Source organism: Zootoca vivipara, chromosome 10, assembly GCF_965207765.1.
Source record: "Zootoca vivipara chromosome 10, rZooViv2.hap1.1, whole genome shotgun sequence".
Classification (NCBI taxonomy): Eukaryota; Metazoa; Chordata; class Lepidosauria; order Squamata; family Lacertidae; genus Zootoca; species Zootoca vivipara.
This window is the reverse complement of record NC_142593.1, coordinates 15,917,696-15,941,009: the sequence shown is the minus strand read 5'-3', so window position 1 is coordinate 15,941,009 and position 23,314 is coordinate 15,917,696. Positions and strand designations below refer to the sequence as shown.

General features: G+C 38.8%; 1 protein-coding gene across 9 annotated transcripts in view; it reads left to right on the top strand.

Moving 5' to 3' along the window:
* Positions 1-20,894, top strand: part of CSNK1G3 (casein kinase 1 gamma 3) — a 51,472-nt gene extending 30,578 nt beyond the window's left edge. For 4 of the 9 annotated variants that reach the window (XM_035099620.3, XM_035099621.3, XM_060280133.2 and 1 more), the window contains 5 exons: positions 189-284; positions 2,321-2,416; positions 8,564-8,670; positions 9,623-9,646; positions 18,606-20,894. In XM_035099620.3, the coding sequence (XP_034955511.1) occupies positions 189-284; positions 2,321-2,416; positions 8,564-8,670; positions 9,623-9,646; positions 18,606-18,660 (378 nt within the window). In that variant the 3' untranslated portion in view covers positions 18,661-20,894. The remainder of the gene's footprint in view (positions 1-188; positions 285-2,320; positions 2,417-8,563; positions 8,671-9,622; positions 9,647-18,605) is intronic. The other 5 variants (XM_088652709.1, XM_035099623.3, XM_088652710.1 and 2 more) reach the window with 5 other exon arrangements.
* Positions 20,895-23,314: the final 2,420 nt, after the last annotated feature.

Below are 23,314 nucleotides of genomic sequence, written 5' to 3'. Positions count from 1 at the left end.
GTAGCTTACAAAACCTCTGTGTGATAGTAGTTCTTTCTTGCCAAAGGCTTCAAGGCTTGTGACTGACTTAATATTTAACTTATGTAAACTTAAGGTGCCCTTTCAGCCAGTTTTCCAAAATATATGCTGGTAACTTTGAAACCTACTATGTTATATTGCCAGTATTCAACATAATGTATTGTTTGTAGCCTACTCCAGTGGGTTCAATCCATTCGGATCCTGCAATATCTTCCAACAGAGAAGCACATCCTCACAGAGATAAGATGCAACAGTCGAAAAATCAGGTATGCTGTCTGTCAACGTGCATTTGTACTGTCATAGTTTTGCTTTAGTTCATGCTTCCAGTAAAACAGATGTTGCTTTCTTAGTACAGTTTTTATTGATACAATGCTTTTGATTCTTTAAATAAATATACTCTGTGTATGTAATTCTATATGTACTGTTCAATGCTTTATTATGTAGTTAGGTTTATGTGTCAGCATGAGGAAGGGAGAGAAAAGAAGTGTGAGAGAGACTTCCTGGATCAGAGGAGGCATATTGAAGAGCTACTTCAAAGATAGTGCATATTGGATCATCCCTCCACACCAGTCTCTTTTTCAGACTGAATTTTCCTACCTGCTTTCACCATGGTTAATCATTACATCAGCGCTGACTTAAACTATTGCTATGGTTAACAAGGCTTCCTATTAAAATAGGATTTGAAGCCAGCATCAAACTCAGTTTTTAAATTTGATTTAGCAGGAACTCTGGTTAGTCTTCTGTGGTTACTGTTATTTACCTGTGTAATGATAACCATGTTTTAAATCCAGGGGCGAGGAGAATTTTGCCTCGAGGGCCTGGAAGGAGGGCACACATTGCCTTTCACCTGTCCCTGATCCATTTACTGTTGTTGAAGGTTGTTTTCTTGCCAGTCTACAGAATGTAGCTTCTTGTTAAGAATGATATGAAGTCTTTAGACACAGCTTGAACTTCAGGTGTGAGCAAAGGTTTTGGAATGCCTAGATTTCCCTGTGCTGTCATTGCTAGCTATCTTTTCTTAGCAAGAGCTCTGTAGAAGATGGGGAATGGTACTAGCTCAGGAATAATACTTGCTTCTTGTTGGTAAAAATTCTAATTGAGATTGGAGTTGCTGCTGTGACCAAAAGCATCCAATTGTTGAGGTGTATAGTATAATTTTATAGCTGTTCCTGAAACAATTAGTTCAGTGTTTGCTCATAGTTCATGGAGCTCTCTAGAGTTCGTGGGTGGGATTCAGCTAACAAACCCTGCTAGGGGAAGCCCATGCTAGCTAACTCAATGGGGCATCCACCTCCCCCTAAAGAAATCTTGGAACAGTGCATGTGGGGAAGAGAGGGCAGATTGTTCCATCAGGCGAGCAGAAGTGCTTGCTCTGATGGAGCAATCTGCTTAGCCTTGCGCTGAATTTGTCCCCACATATTTTGTATTTCTTGAAGTGGTTCTGTCATTTTTATTTGAATTATATGATTATGTTTACAACAAGGGCTGATTAAGAATTACATATGCTATCAAATATTAACTGTAGCTCAAAGTTGCCAGTATTTTTTTGAACCAAAGCTAGTGGTAGCAGCCTGGCCTGGTTACATCTATTCTGTGATTTCCCTCAGCAGTTCCCCCCCTCCCCCCAAGCCTAAGGATAAAAGTAAACTGAGAGTAACTTGTGGCTATAAAATGAGTAGGTTTGTGCAGCCTGGCTCAAGACTCAGTGTACTTAATAGACTTGATGCACAAGTAAAAATGTGGATCTGTCAAAATAATTTCATTTTATTCTTACATTTTGTATAGAAAAATTAAATAGTACCTTAGTGTAAACCACCACATTAAGTTTCTCATGCTAACTTCTGCTTTAAGCTTTGGATTAAACAGTTTTGGCAGGTTTGAATTTTAGCTTTCAAATATTCAATGTATCTATGACAATCTGTATTGTATTGAGTATGCATGCTATGGAAGTACTGTAGATCTCAGTTTCTAAGAACACCTCATTCAAGTGAGCTTTTTAGAAAGCAAAGTTTATCCTGCCCCTAATGTCCCCAAGTATTCCTATTCTGCATGGGGTTTCATGTTTGAAGTTTTTGTTGAACAATTTCAATTACTTTTATATTTAAAAAAACTTTAAACATGTGTCTTTCTGTATTCAAATACATATGTATGCATAATGCTACATGTGCATAGATGCCCTTGTGTTCCTGTAATTTTTTTAAAAATGTAGAATACAGCTGATTAGCCGCATGATGTGTTTAATATGTTCTGGGTTCTTATTCCTCCTCTTCCATGCATGCTTAATGCATTGTATAACTGGCAGTCGACAGACCACAGGGCAGCTTGGGACCCCCATCAGGCCAATCCCCATCACTTGAGAGCTCACCTAGCAGCTGACAGACATGGTGGCTCGGTACAGGTATTTTCTGTTATTTGCATGAATATTTCCACATCTTTATATCCTTGGACACATGTGCCACGTGTGTAATTTTCTGCTGAAAATTCTACTTCATAACCAAGTTTGTAACCACGCTCCTTTTGTGATACTATCCTTACTGAAAAAGATCACACAAAATTTCACTTCATTTCTACAAATGCTTGTAGAAAAATACTCATCTGGATTTTTATTTATTTATTTATTTGGGAGGGAAGGGTTTGGTATAGTTGACTGAGTTGATAAGTCTTCCTGCTTGGCAGGGGGTTGGACTGGATGGCCCTTGTGGTCTCTTCCAACTCTATGATTCTTTGATAGACGGAATGACACTCAGTGTTAGTGATAGAAATAACATTGGGGCCAAATGAATTTGGACTGTAGAATATCTGCAAAATATTATGCTACTGGAATATATGTAAAGAAGCTTTATGCCACCAAGAATAAGGTTTGGTATAGTAGGCTATTATATATCTAATATGCTTGTGCAGATGTCCTTCCACCCCAAACAGATTATCAGCGCTGTTGGTTCCTTTAGAGGTGATTTTTGTTAAACAGCCAGGAAATGGGATGCCTGGCCGCTGCATTTTCCATTTCCTCATGTATCTGATATGTTAATGCCACAAGAGCAACTGAACTCTTAAGTGGTACATGGGTTGTGCAGGAGTGACCTTGTTCTCTCAGGGTCTGGATGTAAGATATTTCAGTGCTGAGGTTTGAACGCATGCATCTCCTTCACATCTTCCACTTGGAAGGTTTTCACTGAATTGGAGTGCATGTTCAGAAGTAGCTTGTGATTCTATACTCTGCTTGCTTTTTCTCATTGCAAGTGTATCTATAGCTCCATCATATCAGAGGGGATTGAATTTGTATTAGCGGTATTGATGACAAAATTGAGCAATCTTCTCACAGTAAATACAGAATGTGTATGCATAAAAGCTAATCATTGAAATCTGCTGACCCTTTTCGATGGGCTTCCAATTCCTCATGAAAATTGAGTGGCAAATGGGAAGTTCTCTTAAGATTCTGCTCTCCCTTTCCTCCATCTAAAATAAGGACCCAAGTAGCTCTTGCTTCTTTAATTGCAATCATATTGGTCCACTGGTTAATCTTGCTGTTCCCATAATCCTAGCAACACTTGTACTTTGTTTCACTAATGCTTATACAAGGATAATTGAGGGTCTTCCTTTTTATTACTGAATGACACTGATAATTACAAATCACTGATACAAAAAGGTTTCTGACATATTTTTGTCCAGCCATAGTCATGATTAGCTAAAGCATGCTGTTGTCTCAAGTACTAGACAACAATAGAAGCGAAATGCTTTCCTCATACTGAGCGATTTTAATGGCGGCTGAGATAGAACTGGGATTCAATAGTTCACAGTGAGCAGGCAGAGACTATTTAAGAAAATTTATTTGCCATTTAATCATCAAAATCTCCAAGCAGTTTGCATAAAATATAAAATATGCATTAAAATGAATGATAAAAGCAGTTTTTAAAATACACATTTTAAAACAAAACAACAGATTAAAATATTTGTTGCATTTACATCTTTTGGTAGACTTAGTTAAACAAAAAATATTTCAGCAGTTGCTGAAAACATTAAAGTGTGGGTACCTGCCTAATGCCAATGGGCAAGGAGCTCCAAAGTGAATGATTATTTGCAAGTGCAAAATGAACATTATTTGGTGCTTGTAAAAGTGTTACAGCCGGTGTGTCTGTAATCTCCAGACCATGCAAGATAGTTCAACTTGCTGCCCACTGATGCAATGCAGGCTGTGAAATGTGACTTCTTTGCTGTTTGCACTGCCACATGGTATGCATGATTATGGGAGTTTGGTTGGCTTCATGGTGAGACTTGTACCTCTTGCACTCTAATTGTCCAGCTTGCTTCATATCCCATAGCTCCTCAGAATACCAAGGAGCCACTTGGGCTGCACAATGCCAGAGAAGAAGCTCAGAAGGAATAGTTTCCATCAGTCTCTAAGGGTTGCCCATCCAAATGGATCCACTTCCCTTGCAGGGGGGAATTTTAGCTATCAGTCCAAAATACCTACTATCGTATCCAGTACTATAATAATAATCTCCCAAAGCTGGCTTGTTGAGAGAATAGATTGATTTTTTTAAAAAAAACCCCTGAGTTGAACATCCATGTAAAGGAAAGGAATGTCTGTTGTAATTTACAAGTGCTCTCATGAGTATTTTTCTGATACTGGTAAACTTCAGGCACTGCTGATCTTCATGAAGGACATTGTAAAACACAAAATGTCACCGTTTATTTTTGCTGTTAATTTTGGTGAGAGCATTCTCACTCCTCACAGTAGTACAAATGAATCATTTTGACTTTGCATTTATATAGAGATCTCATTGCTTTTGTTCAGTAGACTCTGTTAAGTGGTTCTCTGCTATAGCCATAGTGACAAAGGTGGGAACTAAGCTAGTGTTGTAATGGTGATTATAGGAAATGAGATGACTGTCACTGTTGTCTGACACCTCCATGACCTGCTTTAATGGAAAAGGAACAAATTGCAAGTTGCTAATCTTGAAGTTTCTGCAGTATTTTGTGGCAGATCTTCCTATAAAATGATTTGGTAATATAAATGTGTTATAAGCATTATTCGTTTGGTCAGGATTTTGTGTGCTTGTGCAGCGAATTGGTGAGTTTTCCCATACATGCTTGGAGTCTTATAGCAGTTGATTATAGAAATTAGTGCAGTCACAATTGTGCCACGACTGATATGTGACTACATCAGAATCATTTGTAGGTGCAATGTAATAAGTCTGGGTTTAAGTTCCTATTGTGTTTTCAGTTCTAGCTGCCATGGACACTTTTTTATGGCAAGCTGGAATATAAATCTAACAAATAATTAAAAACATATCCCATTCACTCATTATTCCATGTTGAATCATGATGGTTTGTATTTTTCAGGGCATCTCAAATTAAGTAGCAAATTACAAAATGAGATGTCCATGGATATGACTTATTGAAATATTTTAAGTCCTGTTCTGTTGCTGTGAGCTTTGAAGAAGGTTCCTGAAAATTATTGCCTACATGATGTGTGTGTGTAATACACACACAGGTTTCTAGCTATTCTATGAGGCCCTGTCCTCCTGGCATGGATTGGTGTATAAGGTTCCTGGATAATAAATAAATTTACCTTCACAGGAACTCAACCATTTTAGGTTTGAGCTTGGAGTTATGTAACATCTGAAATGAGTGGTTGGGTTTGGTTTCCAAAAAAAATGTGCACAGCCAAAATTGGAGTTTAAGGTTGTGAATAGCTATTATGAATCATAATATTGAAATAAAAATGTCCAACTTGTGGGAGATCTCAAATACAAGTTTTCTGTAAAGTAAGAAAAACTGTTTTAAGTAAACCAGTTCAGTAGTCACACCTGAAACTTTAATCTTGACTTCTTTCCAATAGCATGCAGCCTATGTACTTCTGGTTTAACTTCAGCACAGGAGAGGCTTGTGCCATTTGCAGCTTAAAAAATAGCCTATTCCAGCAAATAGAGTATAGCTATGCAGTTCTTTCCACTTGATTTCAATAACACTTTAATAGTGTTGTGTTTTTGCTTGTTCAACATGCTAACATTAAGATCCTACATAAGAGGTTGTTAGCAAATCCATTATTTATCATCTCCTTTGCAGCACAGATGAATCGGGCACAGAGCATTGTTTACTGGCACAGCAGTACTGATTGCTGCCAGTGCTAAACAAACACAAGAGTTGGAATAGGAGGGTCAGGTCCCAGTACCAGAGCAATGAGATAGGTTGTCTCTTTAAACTGTTAATGGGAGCCTAGTGCTGCTTTCATGAAAGTGTACACTTCTAAACAGAACACATCCCTTCTCCTATGACCTGAGGACCTGCCATCATCACTAGCAAGTCAGCCTTGTGTGGCAAAATGTTCTTTGTGTTCACTCTTGTAAATGGGTGGACCATATGTACTGTTGCCTCAAAAATACTTTTATAGTGTTGGAAGATATTGGCCTACATTATTAACTTCGGCGGTTATAAAGCACCTGAAAGCATCTTAAAATGGAAAGCTTTAGCCTTGACCTTATGCATTCAAAATAGTTCACTGATCTCATTTACCTATCATTTTAGTAAGTACAGAATAGCAAAGCATCTGTTGGTAGTGATTAGGGTTTTTTGAAAGTCTCAAACATGTGGTTATGGTGCTTTGGGAAATCTGTCTTCAGTTTTATTCTGTCTATTCAGCTTCCATTAAAGCACATGAATGATTCAAGTTGTGGAGAGAAATTTGTTGGTTGTCTAACAGTATTTGACTTGTCAATGTGAGACATAAAAAAGAAAATTCTTCTGACTGTCCATTTTTCTCACTTGCTTTGATTTCTGGAAGAAACATACCGTTCATTGTTAGTGCTTCACTAGCTAGCCTCCTACATTCCTGTTTTCAAAAGTTTGCCTTAGTTCCTGAAAATGTCAGCTGAATAGCTCTGATGAATTGTCTCTTTCACAGTTCTTGTGTTGCAGGAACTTGAAACACTTATAAAAGGTCTTTTAAAAACTGGTCCCCCCCCCATCAAATTATCCAGACATCTTATTTATTGTGAGAGGCAGATTTCACTTGGTTTTTTTTCTAAATATTTTAGACATGCCTATAGGTTCCCAGTTTGCTGTTGCTTTAGGGCTGGTCCACAGACCAATCTTGACCTGCCATTTTCCTATCCATCAGCTAGGTCAGGCTTCCTCAACCTCGGTCCTCCAGATGTTTTGAGACTACAATTCCCATCATCCCTAACCACTGGTCCTGCTAGCTAGGGATCATGGGAGTTGTAGGCCAAAAACATCTGGAGGGCTGAGGTTGAGGAAGCCTGAGCTAGGTGATGTCTAATGATGAGCAGGGTGGTGAGGTTCATCAGAGCATTCCCTCAACAAAATGTGTTGGTGAAACAGACCCCAGTAGCCAGCAGGACTGAAAACTGGCTGATGCTTTGTGGTTTTTGTAAGGAACAAGTCAGGCTTATATTAATTTGATTTCTTGAAATACACCCCCCCTCTTCCCCCCAAAAGATATTTTCATATCTTTGGTAGTACCATGAGCCATGTAACAAGCAAAGCAGATGCTTGGATATTATGGATGGGATTAAGACAATGTTCCCTGTCAGTGGAAGCCCTGTGCAAGGACTTCTGCTTTCACAGTGGGGCTCTCCCCATTGCTGCACCCTAGAAATTGGCTATGGCGAGGTGGGAGAATGGCACACAGAAAGGGAGAGAGGAGATCATTCCATCTGGCATGCGAAATTCTTGCACACATAGGAAGTTTGTATAGTGCGATGTTTAATTCCACCCTGTGGTAGAAATTGTACCTCTTGTTTATTAGAGTGAAAGTATACTCAGAAGCAGAAAAGGCTTGAAGAGTGTTTGGTATCATATTCATTATGTTTTTGTGGGCATGTACCTTCATTGAAATGGCCCTTCACAGGACATTCATAGGACAAACCTTCCTTCTCCCTTTTGTAGAATTTATTTTATTTATAAAAAAATTTATATACTGCTGTATCACAAAAGTATATCAGAGTAGTTTACAACAGTAAAAACAATAATACATAAAAACACACAAAGTTTAAAACAAGTTAAAAAACAAAAAAGTTCAAAACAAAGACCAGGAAACCATTGCCTGCATAGGCCTGGCAGAATAGAAAAGTTTTCAGCTGGCATTTACAAGTTGCCACAGGAGGCGCCACTGAATGTTGCCAATGCTTGAAGTTAAAGCTAAACTTCATAGTAATCCTGTTCTTCATTATTATACCATACAGCTGAAAATGTGCTGTTTGTGAATACCTGTCTTTACATATTACAATATAGTTCTCTTTTTAATAGTAGCTGTTGCCATTTACGGAAAATCCTTTATTGCTAATTATAGTAGTTCTTCATTTTTTCTCCTTTAACTAGTCATTTTTTTTGGGTAGATGGCTTTTTCTACAAGCAGTTGGAGAAGGTTTAGTAAAAATATGCATGAGGCTTGAATGGAAAAATAGTTATAACCTAGAAGTAACACATTAATATACTAATTTCAGCTCCTTATGCTATGAAACAAATACTACACAAATGTGGGCATTTACTAGTGTATGAATTTTGGAAATGCTTGTAATTACAGGTTGTAAGCTCAACAAATGGAGAGCTCAACACAGATGATCCTACTGCAGGACGTTCAAATGCACCCATCACAGCCCCTACAGAAGTGGAAGTAATGGACGAAACAAAGTACGTACAGTATTGTCTTATACAAAATAATCACTATGTTACCATCACATGTTATGGCACTGAATGTGTGAGTTAGTCTGTCTTTCCAAGTGTAATTTCCATGATTTTTAGTTCATAACTTAAACTAGCAAATCACAAACTGCTACAGTAGTTTTGCATTTAAACTTGTTAAAAATTGAGGTTTTCTTATTTCCACACAATGCAAAACCTCCCAGGGTATAGGAGCCTTTTAGTTTTTCAGTACCTGGTTCTCAAGATAGGACAGATTGGAGGGAACAAATGCTTGACATGGGAGGGATTTCTGTTGCTTAAAATGGGCAGTGTCATAGTACTACCCAGTAGGGGCATTCATGCTGCGCTTTAGATGCAGCTTTGCAAATCACAGGGGCCCCCAAGGTACATGTGGCCATGCGAGTTGAGTTGAAGTGCTTCAATTCCAATCGCTGCTTGTATTTGTCACTTTTTAACTTAGAAAGCTCTCAAAACTACTTACCCAAAAGAATGCAAATGAGTGCAGCTATTCTCTAGGGAAGGCTGCAGCTTGAGTCCCTTTCTAGGGACTCAACAGAGTATATTTCTTCCCTCCTCCACCTGATTAGTACAGTAAATTGGAGGTGGGTGCATCTTTTCATAAACCCATGTAAGTACCCTTTTCTCTTAACTCCAAATAACTCAATACCCTCATACACCAGTGATGTGGTAGTGGTAAAAGGAATAGGGCTTTATTGACACCTAAAAGAACCCCTCTGCATGCAGGCATGGGACTCCCCCATTGAAAATTATGCAAAACAAATTGCATAGCAAAGAAGCAAAGTTTGTGCATTTGTTGTACTGTAAAATATAGTTTTGGTTTCTTGATAACTTCAGTGTTATGTTATATATGCAAAATGCAGCACTTTTACAATGGATAGCATTCTGATTCTCTTTCCCCCTTGTATTTTCTTTGTATTAGCTGCCAGAAAGTGTTGAACATGTGGTGAGTTCTAAAGTGCAGGCAGGCAGAAAAGGCTCCAGAGCATTTTAAAAACAAAAGAGCTCTCAAGAGCAAAGTAAAATTGGAAAACCATTTCAAATGAATTCTAATGGCTTTTGCTATTGGTCTTTTTTAACATGAGAAACCTACTACCTTATCGCGGAGCACTTTTGCCTGCTTCTGTTCCTGCTTGTTTTTCAAATCTTGGTGTACTTTTATCTAATACTTCTAAATTTTTGTTTTAATGTCAATGATTATATGCAGTAGTTTACCTATTGGTATGCCATTATAGAGGGCAGGCTATTTTTTCAGGTCCTAACATCATAAACAATTAAAGCACTATTGCCACTAGGTTATAGCAGATGTCAGTACACCTATATTTATGAAAGTTTAGTCATTGGTAATTATTTGCTAACTGATAGCTTAATCTGTGTACATTTGCATTTCTCAAATTCATACTTTTGCGTGTTCCCTGACTTCATTGCTGAACGCAATCTGCACAAAGCTAATTTTTATCATACTGATTTACTACCATATATTCCAGCGTATAAGACGACTGGGCGTAAAAGACGACCCCCAACTTTTCCAGTTAAAATATAGAGTTTGGAATATACCCGCCATATAATACTACCCCTCTTCCTACGATCATCCGTGGGCCGGACATGCCCACGCTGCCCATATCCAAAATGTCCGCAGCACCAGAAATCGCTTCTGCGCATGTCCGGAAGCCAAAAATCGCATCTGGACAGGCGCAGAAGTGATTTCCAGCACCGTGCTGCCAATATCCAAAATGTCCACAGCGCCAGAAATCGCTTCTGCGGCTGCATATAAGATGACCCAGCATATAAGATGACCCCCGACTTTTGAGAAGATTTTCCTGGGTTAAAAAAGTTGTCTTATATGCCGGAAAATTCAGTAATTCTGTAACTAAATGGCAGATTTTCTAAAGTGGTGGAAGAGCTTGTCAAACTTCTGTTGTTTAGTATTTGCACCAGACAATTGGAAGACATAGGGACATTTTCTCGAAGCATGTTAAGGTTAAAATAACAAAATCCAGTGTATTTGTTTAAACATAGGCTATAATAATATACAAGCTAACATAAATATATTGGTAGAGGTCACAGCCTAAGATACCTTGATGAAAGCTGTGTAAACCTGTCTTAGTAAAGCTACAGAACAAGCATGGTGTCAGGTACACAATAGTCATGGCAAATAAAACAAATAATTAAAGTGAAAATACTGCTTTGTTCATCTCATTCAGAGAAGAAAACTCTTTGGGGGATGGACCAATAATATATCCTATCTAGAACTGGAAATGATAATCAGACTTCCTGCAAAATCTTGTCACAAAAATAGTGTGCCTCTGGCTATAATTTGAAGTGAAAGTTTTGCACCTGCCTAGGAAAAATTTCCATGCACTGCAGAACGAGCAGGCAAAGATGCATTTCAAAAGAAGCATTACCGCACTGACTGAAAATATTTTTTCACTGATGACATCCTTACATGCATCACGTATGGTATCGCAGTCATCCCTTTTCAGTACAAATGAGCTCTCAGCTAGCTTTATCTTTGCACAAACCTGGGATGAATGTGGGAAGTTCTTTCGTGCTGGCTCTTGCTCATGTTGATGCCAACAGTAGTGGGAAGTGCAAATGACTAGAGAACATTTCTTCTTGAACTGTGTATATGTCAAGTCTATGTGAACTATTGTGTACATGTGGAAATTGTTCATGTGCAGTTCCACAACTTTTGCTTTACCTTATTTGTTTATTTAGTATACTTTTATTCAGTCCTATAGCAAGATTTTAGGGCATGTTACTAATCAATTAAAGTACAGATGACCTAAGAGCTGTGCAGAACAGATAAAACAAACTTAATGGCAGCACAATCATAAAAAATACATTATGGAGTCAGCAGGACTCCTTAAAACAACAAACTAATGCTAGCATTTTTTTAATGCCTGTGCAAATAGGTGTTGCAATGCCAGCAGAGTCAGTGGCAGGTATAGCCCTTCCATAACCTTGGATATTGTTTATGATTATGTCCTAGAGTTAGATTGGAAGACATCAGTGGAACCAGCTGGTGAAAAAATCAACTTCTCACATTGTTCCAAAACCCCCACCAACACTGAGGAGCTAGGGGGGGGGGAAAACCCTCCCAAACTGCAAAGGGTAGTTCCTTGAGTGACAGGCTATTTACTGCCTAAGTGCAATAGGGAGAAATGCCCTTTTTGGAGGGGAAAATTTGACATTTCTACATAAATAAAAACCCATTGGATAATTTCTCAAAAGATGACCATATTGATCTGCCTACCAACCATATCCATTTCATTTTAATCTTGATTAACATAAATTGCTCTGGTCCATCCAGTAGCTATCTTACATTACTTCAACCTGTGATGGAGTCATGCAAACTATGCTTGCTGAAATTCCTCTGCTGAAATGTAACAGTTAAAACTGCAGTACTCTGTTCTCTTTTTTCACCTTCCCACCCTACCTATTTCATTTATTTCATATTTTTTTATGCTGCTTGATTGTACAAAGAAACCCTACCTAGCAGCCATGAACACGTCATTTGAATTTACTATTGCTTTTTTTTTAGAGTAGGACTGGGCCAAGGCACTGAAGCAGAATTAAGCAACATTGGAAAGAAGTGAATATAAAACAGCTGAATGTGCATGTCACTATATTCCAGGGGTAATCTATGTTGCCCTCAAGATGTTGGGCTACAAGTCCCATCATCACTGACCAGCATGACCAGTGGTCAGGGATAATGGGAGTTGCAGTCCAACAACTTCGACCACTTGAAATATCCCCAAATTTAGGCTGTAGTCATATCCACTTGCCTAGGAGTAAGCCCACTGAACTCAGTGGCACTTACTTCTGAGTGGATCTGCATGGGATTGCACTGTTAAACAAGAATATTTTAAAAGCATTTCCGTCTCCAGGCTAAACAAAGAAAACCTATGCAATGCATATATTGTGTGGCAAAGGGATGCAAAGTCTAGTGGTAAGAATGAAAAGTGTAAAAGTACTAACTGTAAAATAACATGGTTTAGTAGTCAGATTTACACCATTGTTTTGATGCAGAATCAGTGGCAAGCTTCATCTTCATACTTTCTTCTTCTTCTTCTTCTTCTTCTTCTTCTTCTTCTTCTTCTTCTTCTTCCTCTTCTTCTTCTTCTTCTTCTTCTTCTTCTTCTTCTTCTTCTTCTTCTTCTTCTTCTTCTTCTTCTTCTTCTTCTTCTTCTTCTTCTTCTTCTTCTTCTTCTTCTTCTTCTTCTTCTTCTTCCTGATTCAAATCATGAGTTAAATTGCCTTGATTTCATTCAGACACCCTGATTCAAAGCCTCAGCCTAAGCCACCAGTTTTATTTTCACTAATGAAAGTAGCTCCCTCCTCCCAGGCAATTTCCCTGTATCTTATAGAAGCATTGATCCAGTTTAGAGATTAACTGAAGGCCAGAAAGGAGCATAGGAGTCAGGTCATTGGTCCATCTAACTCAATATTGTCTACCTTGACTGCCAGTGACTCCTCATAGTTTCAGACAGGAATCTCTCCCAGCCCTACCTAGTGTTGCAGAGCATTGAACCCAGGTTGTTTTGCATGCAAAACAGCTGCTCTGAGCTATAGTCCGTCATCTTTATTCTCTCCGAGACAGCAGTGAGGTGGAGTTTATTTGAGATGCTGGAGAAATGCACTTGTTCTGTGTTCCTTCCCCACGCTGTAGCCCTTTTCCTTGAAGTGGTGAATGATATTACACTACTAAGAAGCATACCTTCCTGACAGCTTCATTTCTCAGTACTGAGAAGAGTGGGGAAGGGGAGGGAGTTGGGTAGGTGGGTTAGATGCTTTTTCTATTAAGATGGAGATGTTGGCAAATCTTTACATCTGTTAGCTCAATCCAACCTTTTCTTGGCAGTTTGATTGGTAGCTGATTTGAGTCACCTGCTCTGTTTGTCTGTCACCATACCTTTCCACCACCCATTAGTAATTACATGAGATAAATGGGAGGAAACGTGGGAAATAGGAGATTCGTAGGTGTGTGGCTCTGCATGTGAGGAGGAGGAAATGACAAAAGACCAAATGTTGCTCTTTATGCTCTCACTTCATCCTCTCAGGTCCCCCCCTTCTTAAAATTCTGCTCCCTAAATCTGTCTCTCTTTGTTTTCTTTCTTTGAATGCCTTCTAGTATTCTGTATGTTTGTCCTTCATTTGTTGTAGGTGGACATATAAGCTTACTAACAACCCACTGTTATCCCTGTGATCATAGCCTCTATAGTATTTCAGTATTCACACTTGGAATCCTTTGGAAAATATAAATAATTGTTAACTGGCTTTCTTAGCTCTAAATCACATTTGGCTACCATAGTTTACAATCGGTATCTAAGCTTCTATTCACCTAGAAAGGAAGTCACCTTGAAACATAACATATGTTTCAGGTGGAATTCTAAATTCTTCGGAGTTTTTCATGAGATTCCCTTTGTTTTTTGTTTTTGTTTTAAATTTGGTTGTAGGCCTGGCAACAGGATTCAGCCTGGCTGGGCATTTCTTGGTGTTCATGCATTGTCAGAAGGTCGGTCCCTTGGCAGCTGCTGACAACAAGCCTGGTAAAAGAGCATCAGTAGCTGCCACCAAGAGTCCATCTGGGGTCTGCTTCCCCCTTCAGCCTGAGCTATGCTGTCTGTTTTTGTTGCTCTCTACAAATATTGCCTCCTTGTTGGGAATTGGCCTGGACCAGCCCTTCGAGGCATAGGAAACGGAGTGGAATTTTTGCTGCTTGCTATTTAATGGTGTGGGAAATAACAAATTGAATATCAGAGACAGAAGGAGCATGTGAAACCAATAAAATGTTGCAGTGTGCAGTGCTCCTATTCATGTTTATAGTCAGCCATGCTCTCTTCCAGAATATTTCATTCTCCCTGCCCCATGTTTTTAGGGCCACCTTCTTTACAACAGGCAGTGTGTTCTGTACCCACTGAGCAGGCACCATTCTCATTGAGCTCTTTTTGTACTCCTGCAAACTTATGGGTTTCCAGTACTTTGAGGCTGTCTCATCTAGATAAGCCTGGCTTGTGGCTTTATTTTGCAGCTCTTTGATGCACATTTGTATCTCCACAACCCCATCATTTGGCTGTAACAATCGTGTTTTCCAGGAATATAGAAAACCAGTTGTTGTTGTTTAAAAGGTTAGTATGCTTTCCAAGAAACAGATTAGTTTCCCCAGCAGAACTTGAAGAGAGGAGGAAAAACTCCTGAAAACAATTGGACAGCCAAAGCCAAAGTTGCTGTAAGCCACGAGAAATTAAAAACCTATAAAATAGAGCTGGAAAATCCTGAAGTGCAGGCACATTTTAAAAGTAAATGATGGGAAAGGTCACATATACAGATGTTAAGGGAAAAGGAGATTTCCTTTCCCATGCCTTGGCTCTCAGCCTGGACAAGATTTGACACTTTACTTTGTAGGTGGGGAGCAGAGAAGTTGTTAAATCAACTATATTATAGACCTATGACATTGCACAGGGCAGCTTAGTTTTGCTTGCATTTGCCTAACTCTGAGAAGCTGCAGTGAGAACAAAGGTCCTGAAAATAGTTAACTACTGTTTGCACAAAGCAATTAAGTCCTAAATCATTTTATAGCTTTTAGTACCAGGGCAGTATAAGTTCATGTAGACTATAAATGCCTTCTTCTGTGTTACAGGTCATGAGTATGTATCCACTTTTCTCTCAGACTTGGAATTTCTGCCTCAAAGGGGATAGATAGTAGAAACATCTCAGAATAGTAACTGTATGTTATAAAATGGGAAAGTGAGGCCCTCTAGTGACCATTTATAGTTAAGAGCATATCATTGGCTGCAACTGGTATTCTACAGTTGTGTGGATATCTTTTTAATGCAAACATAGCAGTTGCAACATTTTATGAAATATGTATTTGTCCAAATAAACAGGGTGATGTTGAGGATAGTGTTATGCATGTATTAGCATCAATTTATTCAACTCTTATCGTAATGTGTTTTAATAATTGTTTACATCAGCCTTCCCAAACCTGGTGTGCCCTCCTTGTTCCTCATATTTTTTTATTTCACTAGATTATTTTTAGGTCACCTAATAACAAAGGTGGTCTAGCAAATAAAATAAAATAAAAATGCACACAAAGTCACAAATAAAACTGTAGAACAAAACACAGAAAACAGGAATAAAAAACACAGTACTAAACCATTTAAAGTAGAGAGCAGATTAGTCAAATCCACTGAGGTTAAATAATGTTTGAATTTACAATACTTAGAATTATGCTTCTCAGAATCACCCAGATTTTATTAAGCCTCTTTGATATGGTTGGGGTTGAGCCTATTTTCAATTGGCTACAATCAGAAATTGGGCTACTATTAATATATCCAAAGTTAATCACTTTTGGATTTGCATAATATCTTCATTCAAGCAAGCCTTCCAAAATTGACTGTCATTTTAGCATGACAAGACTGAGACACTGTTAATGGGTGGTTCCCTAAATTGGATGGATGGGATTATACTCCCTCTGAAGGAGCTGGTACTCAGTTTGGGGGTACTCCTAGATCGATTGCTGTTGTGTGAAGCTCAAGTGCTCTTGGTGGCACAGAGTGCCTTCCATCAGCTTTGCCTAGTGCCCCAGCTACACCTCTATCTGGACACAGGGATAGCTTAATTTCTGTTAACCTTTAGGTTAGATTACTGCAATGTGTTATACATGGAGCTGCCTCTGAAGACAGTTCAGAAACTTTAGTTGGTGCAGAATTCAGCAGCCAGGTTGCTGATACGACTGCACTACCAATTAGTTTCCAGGCCCAATTCAAAGTGCTGGTTTGACCTAGAAAGCCTTAAACAGCTGAGGAACACAATACCTCTAGGACCGCTTCTCCTCATATGAACCATCCTGGATCCTGCAACCATCATATAAGGCCCATCTTTGTGTGCCTTCTCCGCAGGAGCTCTGGATGGCAGCAACAGGAGAATGGGCCTTTTCTGTGGTGGCTCCCCCTTTTAAAGGTTTTCTTGGTTTACAAAGATAGCAGCTTTTCTTGAGTGAATTTGCCTCCCACTTTCTCTCTGCTGGCCTCACTGGGGTTAGCATGACCCCTGATAAATGGTGGTGCCAAGTTTAAGTGAACAGAGGGAATTCACACTCAGTAAGGGAGAGTGTGGTCAGTTGTACGACCTGTGTCTCTTAAGACCATACTGTGTTTTCAGTGGCCTTTTCTCTAATACTTAGAACTGGGTCTCATGTTCTGTAGCATAGTCCATATAGGCTGTTGAAAGGGGAAAAGGGGATTTCTGCTTGTCATCCTGGGACTTATTTTGCAGCATACTGCAGGGTTCTGTATTACTCACCATATTCAGTATCTGTATTAAAAATTAGGGAGAAATTAACTGTGAGCTTTTGCGCTTTTGCAGTATTATCAGTCAGTTGATGACATGGAGCTCTGGCTTATGTTTTCATGTAATCCAGAAGAATTGCTTCTTGGTTAACAGGATGGGCACTAGACGTTTTTGACCAAATCCAGAAAAGCTAATATTATGATTGCTCCAGGTCCTTGAATTTCTGAGGGAAAAGTGGGATTCATCTTTGGTATTTCTGTCCTGGTGGCTGATGTCAAATAACCTAGATACTCTCCTGAACTTGTTCTTGGAGTTTAACTGTCCATGCTGTGGTTCACAGTGCTTTTTACCAGCATCTCCAAGTGCAACAGCATCAACATTTTATTTAGGATAGATATTCAGTAACCACCATGCAAACTTTTGGTAACCTTGAATATGCCATTCAGTGTTGAATACAGTGTTAAATCCATAAGAAAATTTGGAATATTTAGCTTGTGGAGCATATAAGAATCAGCTTCTGAAAGCTTAGCGGCGGGAAGAATGTATTAGATCTGTCCTGAAACAGCTACTATAGGTACCTACGGATTAGGTGCTTAACTTTAAAAAAAAAAACCTTAAGTGCTTTGGGATTGCATGTTTAGTGAAAACTTCTTATGGAGCAGGTGGATTTCTGCAGAGATGCAGTTATAGTTCTACCTTGACGTTAAATAATACTGAACAGACATGGGGCAGAGATCCCCCCAGCTTTGCAATGTTTTAGAAGTAAGCAGTGTCATTTTTACTCAAGACATTCAGGATTTTGCTGTAGTGTTCATCTTTTGACATTTCACACTTTAATGCCTAAGCTGCTTGGTTGCTTTCACAAAGGGAGGAATACATTCTTGCTAGAGCAGGGACATAGCCTGCTCCATTTCCTGTATAAAGACCTGAGAGCAGTTGGGTGGAATGTTATGACACCAGTAAATAAACTGGTACAAACATCCACCACCTCTCTTTCCTGTTTGGCTACACACAATGCTATAGTGTAACTGTCAACATTTATCACTTACTGATGGCATTAACACTATCGAATGGTAAAAGAGGTCATATAAGTAATTCTTCACTATATAAACAAAACCTTAAAAAGTGAAAGCCATTCCTACAAGCCATGCTCTTGATTCAGACACATATTGCTTGTGTCAAAACCAAAAGATTCAACTCCATCACATTCTTTAAAAATAACAACAGATAAACCAGCCCCCAAAGCCACACAAAATATGCCTACAGATTTATGTTCAAACATTGCCATGCCTAGTTCATCTACTGTTTGTTAGTAGCTAATGAAACCAATGTACAGGGATCTGTTGCCTTGTGTTGTGCTTATTTTCCCCCTCATAGATATTAATTCCACATAACTTTACTATCTACATTGCACCATCTGCATAGATATCAGATGATGAAATGTTTTAGAAGTCTGCTTTATTATACCTATTTCCCTATAAGTCGATGTGACTTGTCTTTAACCTGCTTTGAACTGGCTTAATTTTCTTAACTGTATTTATATTAGCATGGTATTTATATCAGAGATGCCTTGTTCTGCATATAAGACCGTTTTCATTTCACAATTGCAGGTGCTGCTGTTTTTTCAAGCGAAGGAAAAGGAAAACCATTCAGCGTCACAAATGACTTTGGAAGAAGGCAGACCATGGGGAATTACTTACTTGCTCATCTGCTATATCGTGATTAGTGACCACACGTTTTTCTGGCACCCCTATTTCAATGAGAAGGTCCTCATACTTGCTTTGATTTGGTGGTTCAACATATTTAGTTTGGATCATCTCTTCTGGAAGCTTTAAGTCTGTGTCCACATGAGTATATATTTGACCACTAAGATACTGGACCAATGGGGAAAAATGCTGCTCTTTCCTCCAGCAAAACTAAACTGTCATAGAAAACATTAGCAGTGATTAGCTGAAGACCAGATATTTCATAAACCTGGCTTGTGCTGAGGTTTTTCTGATGCCATACCGAAAGCAGGTGATTTTTCAGAGAACAATGGACATGAAAGCATAACTACCCAAACATTTGAAATACATCTTGCTTTAAGATTTCTTTTGTCAGTAACACTTGCATTGATTTCCCCTTCCCCCATTGCTTTGAAGGTACTGCATTTGCAAAATTGTTACCATTAAATCCTACCAGAAAACATGGTACAGTCACTGCCTAGTGGTACTGAGACAGAAGCAAGAAAAGGAGTCCTCTGATGCCAAAAGTCTGTGCTGTGGTTTCTAGGGGAGCGGGTGAATCACTGTTGGTAAAATCTGGATTTAAAACTCAGCTTTTGTTGTGCCTCTAATTGAAATGCAGTGTAGTAGAAGTGGCAATAGTGCTTGTACAGAAATAATGTTTGTATAATGCAAGTTGTGCTTCCAGTTATGTCCGACACAAAGGCTGAAACTTCAACAGAAAAATGCTTAGGAGTTCTGAAAAAACACACTACAAAGAAATAACTGTGAACATGAATCGGGGAATACATTCAAAAAAAATTAATCAAAAGCTAGTGCTGAATAACAAGTTTCAAAGTGAAGGTCTGGATGTGCCATGTAACAAAATTTAGGTCTGTTTGTAAATTATTTTGCTATTTGATTTAAGAAAAGAAATGGATTGGATGTAATACTGCCTTTAATGAATGCTAGCCCTTAGTTCCTGATCACAGCCGGAGGTTCCTGGAACTTTCTTACGCTTTGGTGAAATATTGCGACACTAAGAAACAGTTAACAGCCTTGGTCAGGTACTTTCCTCAGAGCTCCTTGAAGTGCCTGTATTATGAACAAGTGAACTGTTCAGTAGAAAAGGCAGCCCCCCCCATTGTTTCATTTAAAGCCATAATGACAGAGGTGTGCTTTTGTCATGTTTAGCTGCCAGCATCATGTGGAGATGGAGCAAAGGAAGTAAAATGGCTAGACGGATTTGTTGACCAAAACTCAAATGGTTTGTTTTCTTTTAAAAAGAGCCTCCTAGAGCTAACTTTTAATAACTTTGTCTATCAGTGCATGCCTTTGGGCATACTTATTTATTTTTAATATCTTGTGGTAACATTCAAAATGTGTATTAAAATCGATAAATGCACACCTTTGGATTCATTATTGCATTTACAGGGATTGTTTTGTAATTTATTTTTTCCCCTTAACAGCCAAAAGTGCAGTGCATTGTCTTGAATTAGGTGCACATAAGAACACATTGTGCAGATCTGGTCATTGTTTGTCACTGTTGCTGTTAATGACTTTAGTAAATCCTTGGTATACAAGCTTGAACCTGGCCTATTAAAACATAGACTATATTACTTGGTCGAAAGTTTTCACTCTACCTGTTTGTATTATTGATAATGTCTTAAACTCCCAATGAGAGTTTTTAATTTTTATTTGAGCTGAGAAGGTAGCCATCCTAATGTGAACACTTTCTTTGCAGTATTTGACCAAATTTTTCTTCATAATATTTGTAAATATGTGCAGTATCCTATCATACACCTGTTCAATTTCATCTTCAAGGGTTTCTTTGGCCTGTACAGTGTTTATATGATCTGAACTCCTTACACATAATCCAATTATGGACTTGAAGATTTAAAAAAATATAAAACCTGTTTGTTTACTGCAAAGACCAGAATCTAGTCATGGCTATTTAGCAATATTTTTACATACTCCACTTTAATGCTAAGGAAGACCTTGTCCTCGCAACACACAACTGGTCAGTAGTAAGTTATGCAGTTATGTTCAGGTTAAGCCAACAATGTTTGCATTTATATGCTTTTTCCCTGTCTAAACTAATGAAATCAACATTGCCTGAATGTCTGAATAATAAAACACATCCCTGTTTAAAAATATGTAACAGATGAAGAAGAAAAAATAAAGGTAGTTTTTTTACTTGTCTCTTCCATCTTTTCCACAGCATTGAAACTGTGAAGATAAAGGACTACAAGGGACAACTGGCCTATTTCCACTACCACTAAAAAGTTTTAATTTAAAGTCTGTACACACCTATGAAAAGAATCAATAGGCATATTTCATGACTCCATTGCAAATACAGGCTTGCAGTGGCATTGCTGCTACTTCAAATACCAAGCTGAAAGTAATTACTGATGGTACTCTAGTTTTTATGGGGCGCGGGTGGCGCTGTGGTCTAAACCACAGAGCCCAGGGCTTGCTGATCAGAAGGTTGGCGGTTCGAATCCCCGCAACGGGGTGAGCTCCCGTTGTTCGGTCCCAGCTTCTGCCCACCCAGCAGTTCAAAAGCACGTCAAAGTGCAAGTAGATAAATAGGTACTGCTCTGGCGGGAAGGTAAACAGCATTTCTGTGCGCTGCTCTGGTTCGCCAGAAGCGGCTTAGTCATGCTGGCCACATGATCTGGAAATCTGTCTGTGGACAAACGCCGGCTCCCTTGGCCAGTAAAGCGAGATGAGTGCTGCAACCCCAGATTCATCTGTGACTGGACCTAACAGTCAGGGGTCCCTATACCTTTACTCTAGTTTTTAACAACTTCAGATATGGAGTAATGTATCTAACCTAGGCTTTCAAAATTTATTTCTTACTAAGGTGAAGGTATGCCATTGCCCATGCATTATGGCCTTCCAGTGTTTTTCTATCTCCGATTCTGTTTAGCTTGGTGGCGCACTTGTTTAGACCTAGTCTAATCTGTACTAGTTTGACAAAGTACATAAAACTCATAGCTAATATATAGTGATGTAAAAAATAATTGATAAAGGCAGTCTTTTTGTTTAATAGTGATTAATTGATTTAACTGGCAAATAGCAGTGATTGAACTAAGGATAGCTAGTATATATCTGGATGATATCCAACATTAGGCATAGAGTAGACCCACTGAAACCAAGCTGCGCCCTGTGAGGGCGGGGGCGCCGGAGCGATCTCCGCCCCTCAGCGCCAGGGCGGCCGACCTGCTTGAGACTGCCCTGATTACTACTACTGCTACTACTCTGAGTATGCCCAATGCTGGATATCTCTAACTTGTCTGGTTTGCACATAATGCTAAACCATGTTTTATCAAACTATAGCTTAGTGTTATGTATGAACCCTGCCCATCAGTTCAACTCTGATTTGTTTACTGCAAACAAACCAATATCTGAAACCTTGGTATGTTGTCTTACAACAGGTGGCTGATCTACTCACAGAGTTAAAAACTGGCAGTGAGCTACCCCCTCCTTTGGGTTTCAGGTCAAAGTTGTTGAGCTTTTTTTTAGGAAGGAGGAAGGCCCATTTTTTTGGGGGGGGGGTCAGGTCATGATCTACCTGTTGGATGTGCCTGTTTAGAACATTGTTTTGTTTTGTTGGCTTGTCATTACATATCACCATGGTTTATTTGACCCCACCACAGAAGCTCACCAAACTACAAAGGCATGAGGCAAAAGCAGATGAAAAGGAACCACACTTCATAGAAATAAGCCATGGCTTGATTATCTGTAGAGCAACTCATGGTTAACTTGTGATTTGTTAAACATCATGGTTTTACATTGCATGTGGCTGTTTTTTCTGTTGGATGGGGTGATTCATCTGGTGATTCATCTGGTGAAGGGTGGGTAGTAACAACGACAACAACATTTTAGGGGTCTAAAAGGTATTTCAAGAAAATAGATTTAGAGTCATGCAGGTCTTCTGTAATTTATTCTATATTATAAAATAAGATTACTTTGCTCTAATACAAAAAGTAAGACTGAATAGGGAAAGCTGTGTTCTTGAGGCTTTTAAAAAAGCATTTAAAAGAACTTCAAATATATATTTTGAAGACACAAGTAGGGCTTGGTTTGTGCCTAGGTTAAAACATAACATATTGCATCACTATTGTGCATTGTTTTAATAACAATTGTATAATAATAATAATAATAATAATAATAATAATAATAATAATACCCAGTAAAGGGAAGAGGTCTACCTGGTGCCAAAATGTATCTCCAGGACATTCTCTCTTGTGCATGGATGGTGGCATTTTGACTTTATAAGGATACACTCTAGGACAATAAGTTTGCTCTTGGTATACAGGATTCAAAGCATAAATACCCGGTAACAGCCAAAGAGAAAGAGTGCAAAGGGTTAGTAGAACACACAAAGCCCTAGACCTACAATAAGAAAGAAATAAGGGTCAAGATTTATAGAAAGAGAGATGCAATTGAGGAACATAATCAAACAGTTAAGAGAATTGGAAAAGGACGGGCTTAAAACAGGTACAAGATAATAGGATATTAATAATAAAGTGCATAATGTATCTTCCCCCTGCCCCTCCCTGCTTTGTTATGACCTGCCTGGTATGAAGACAGCGGGCCAAGTTGCCATG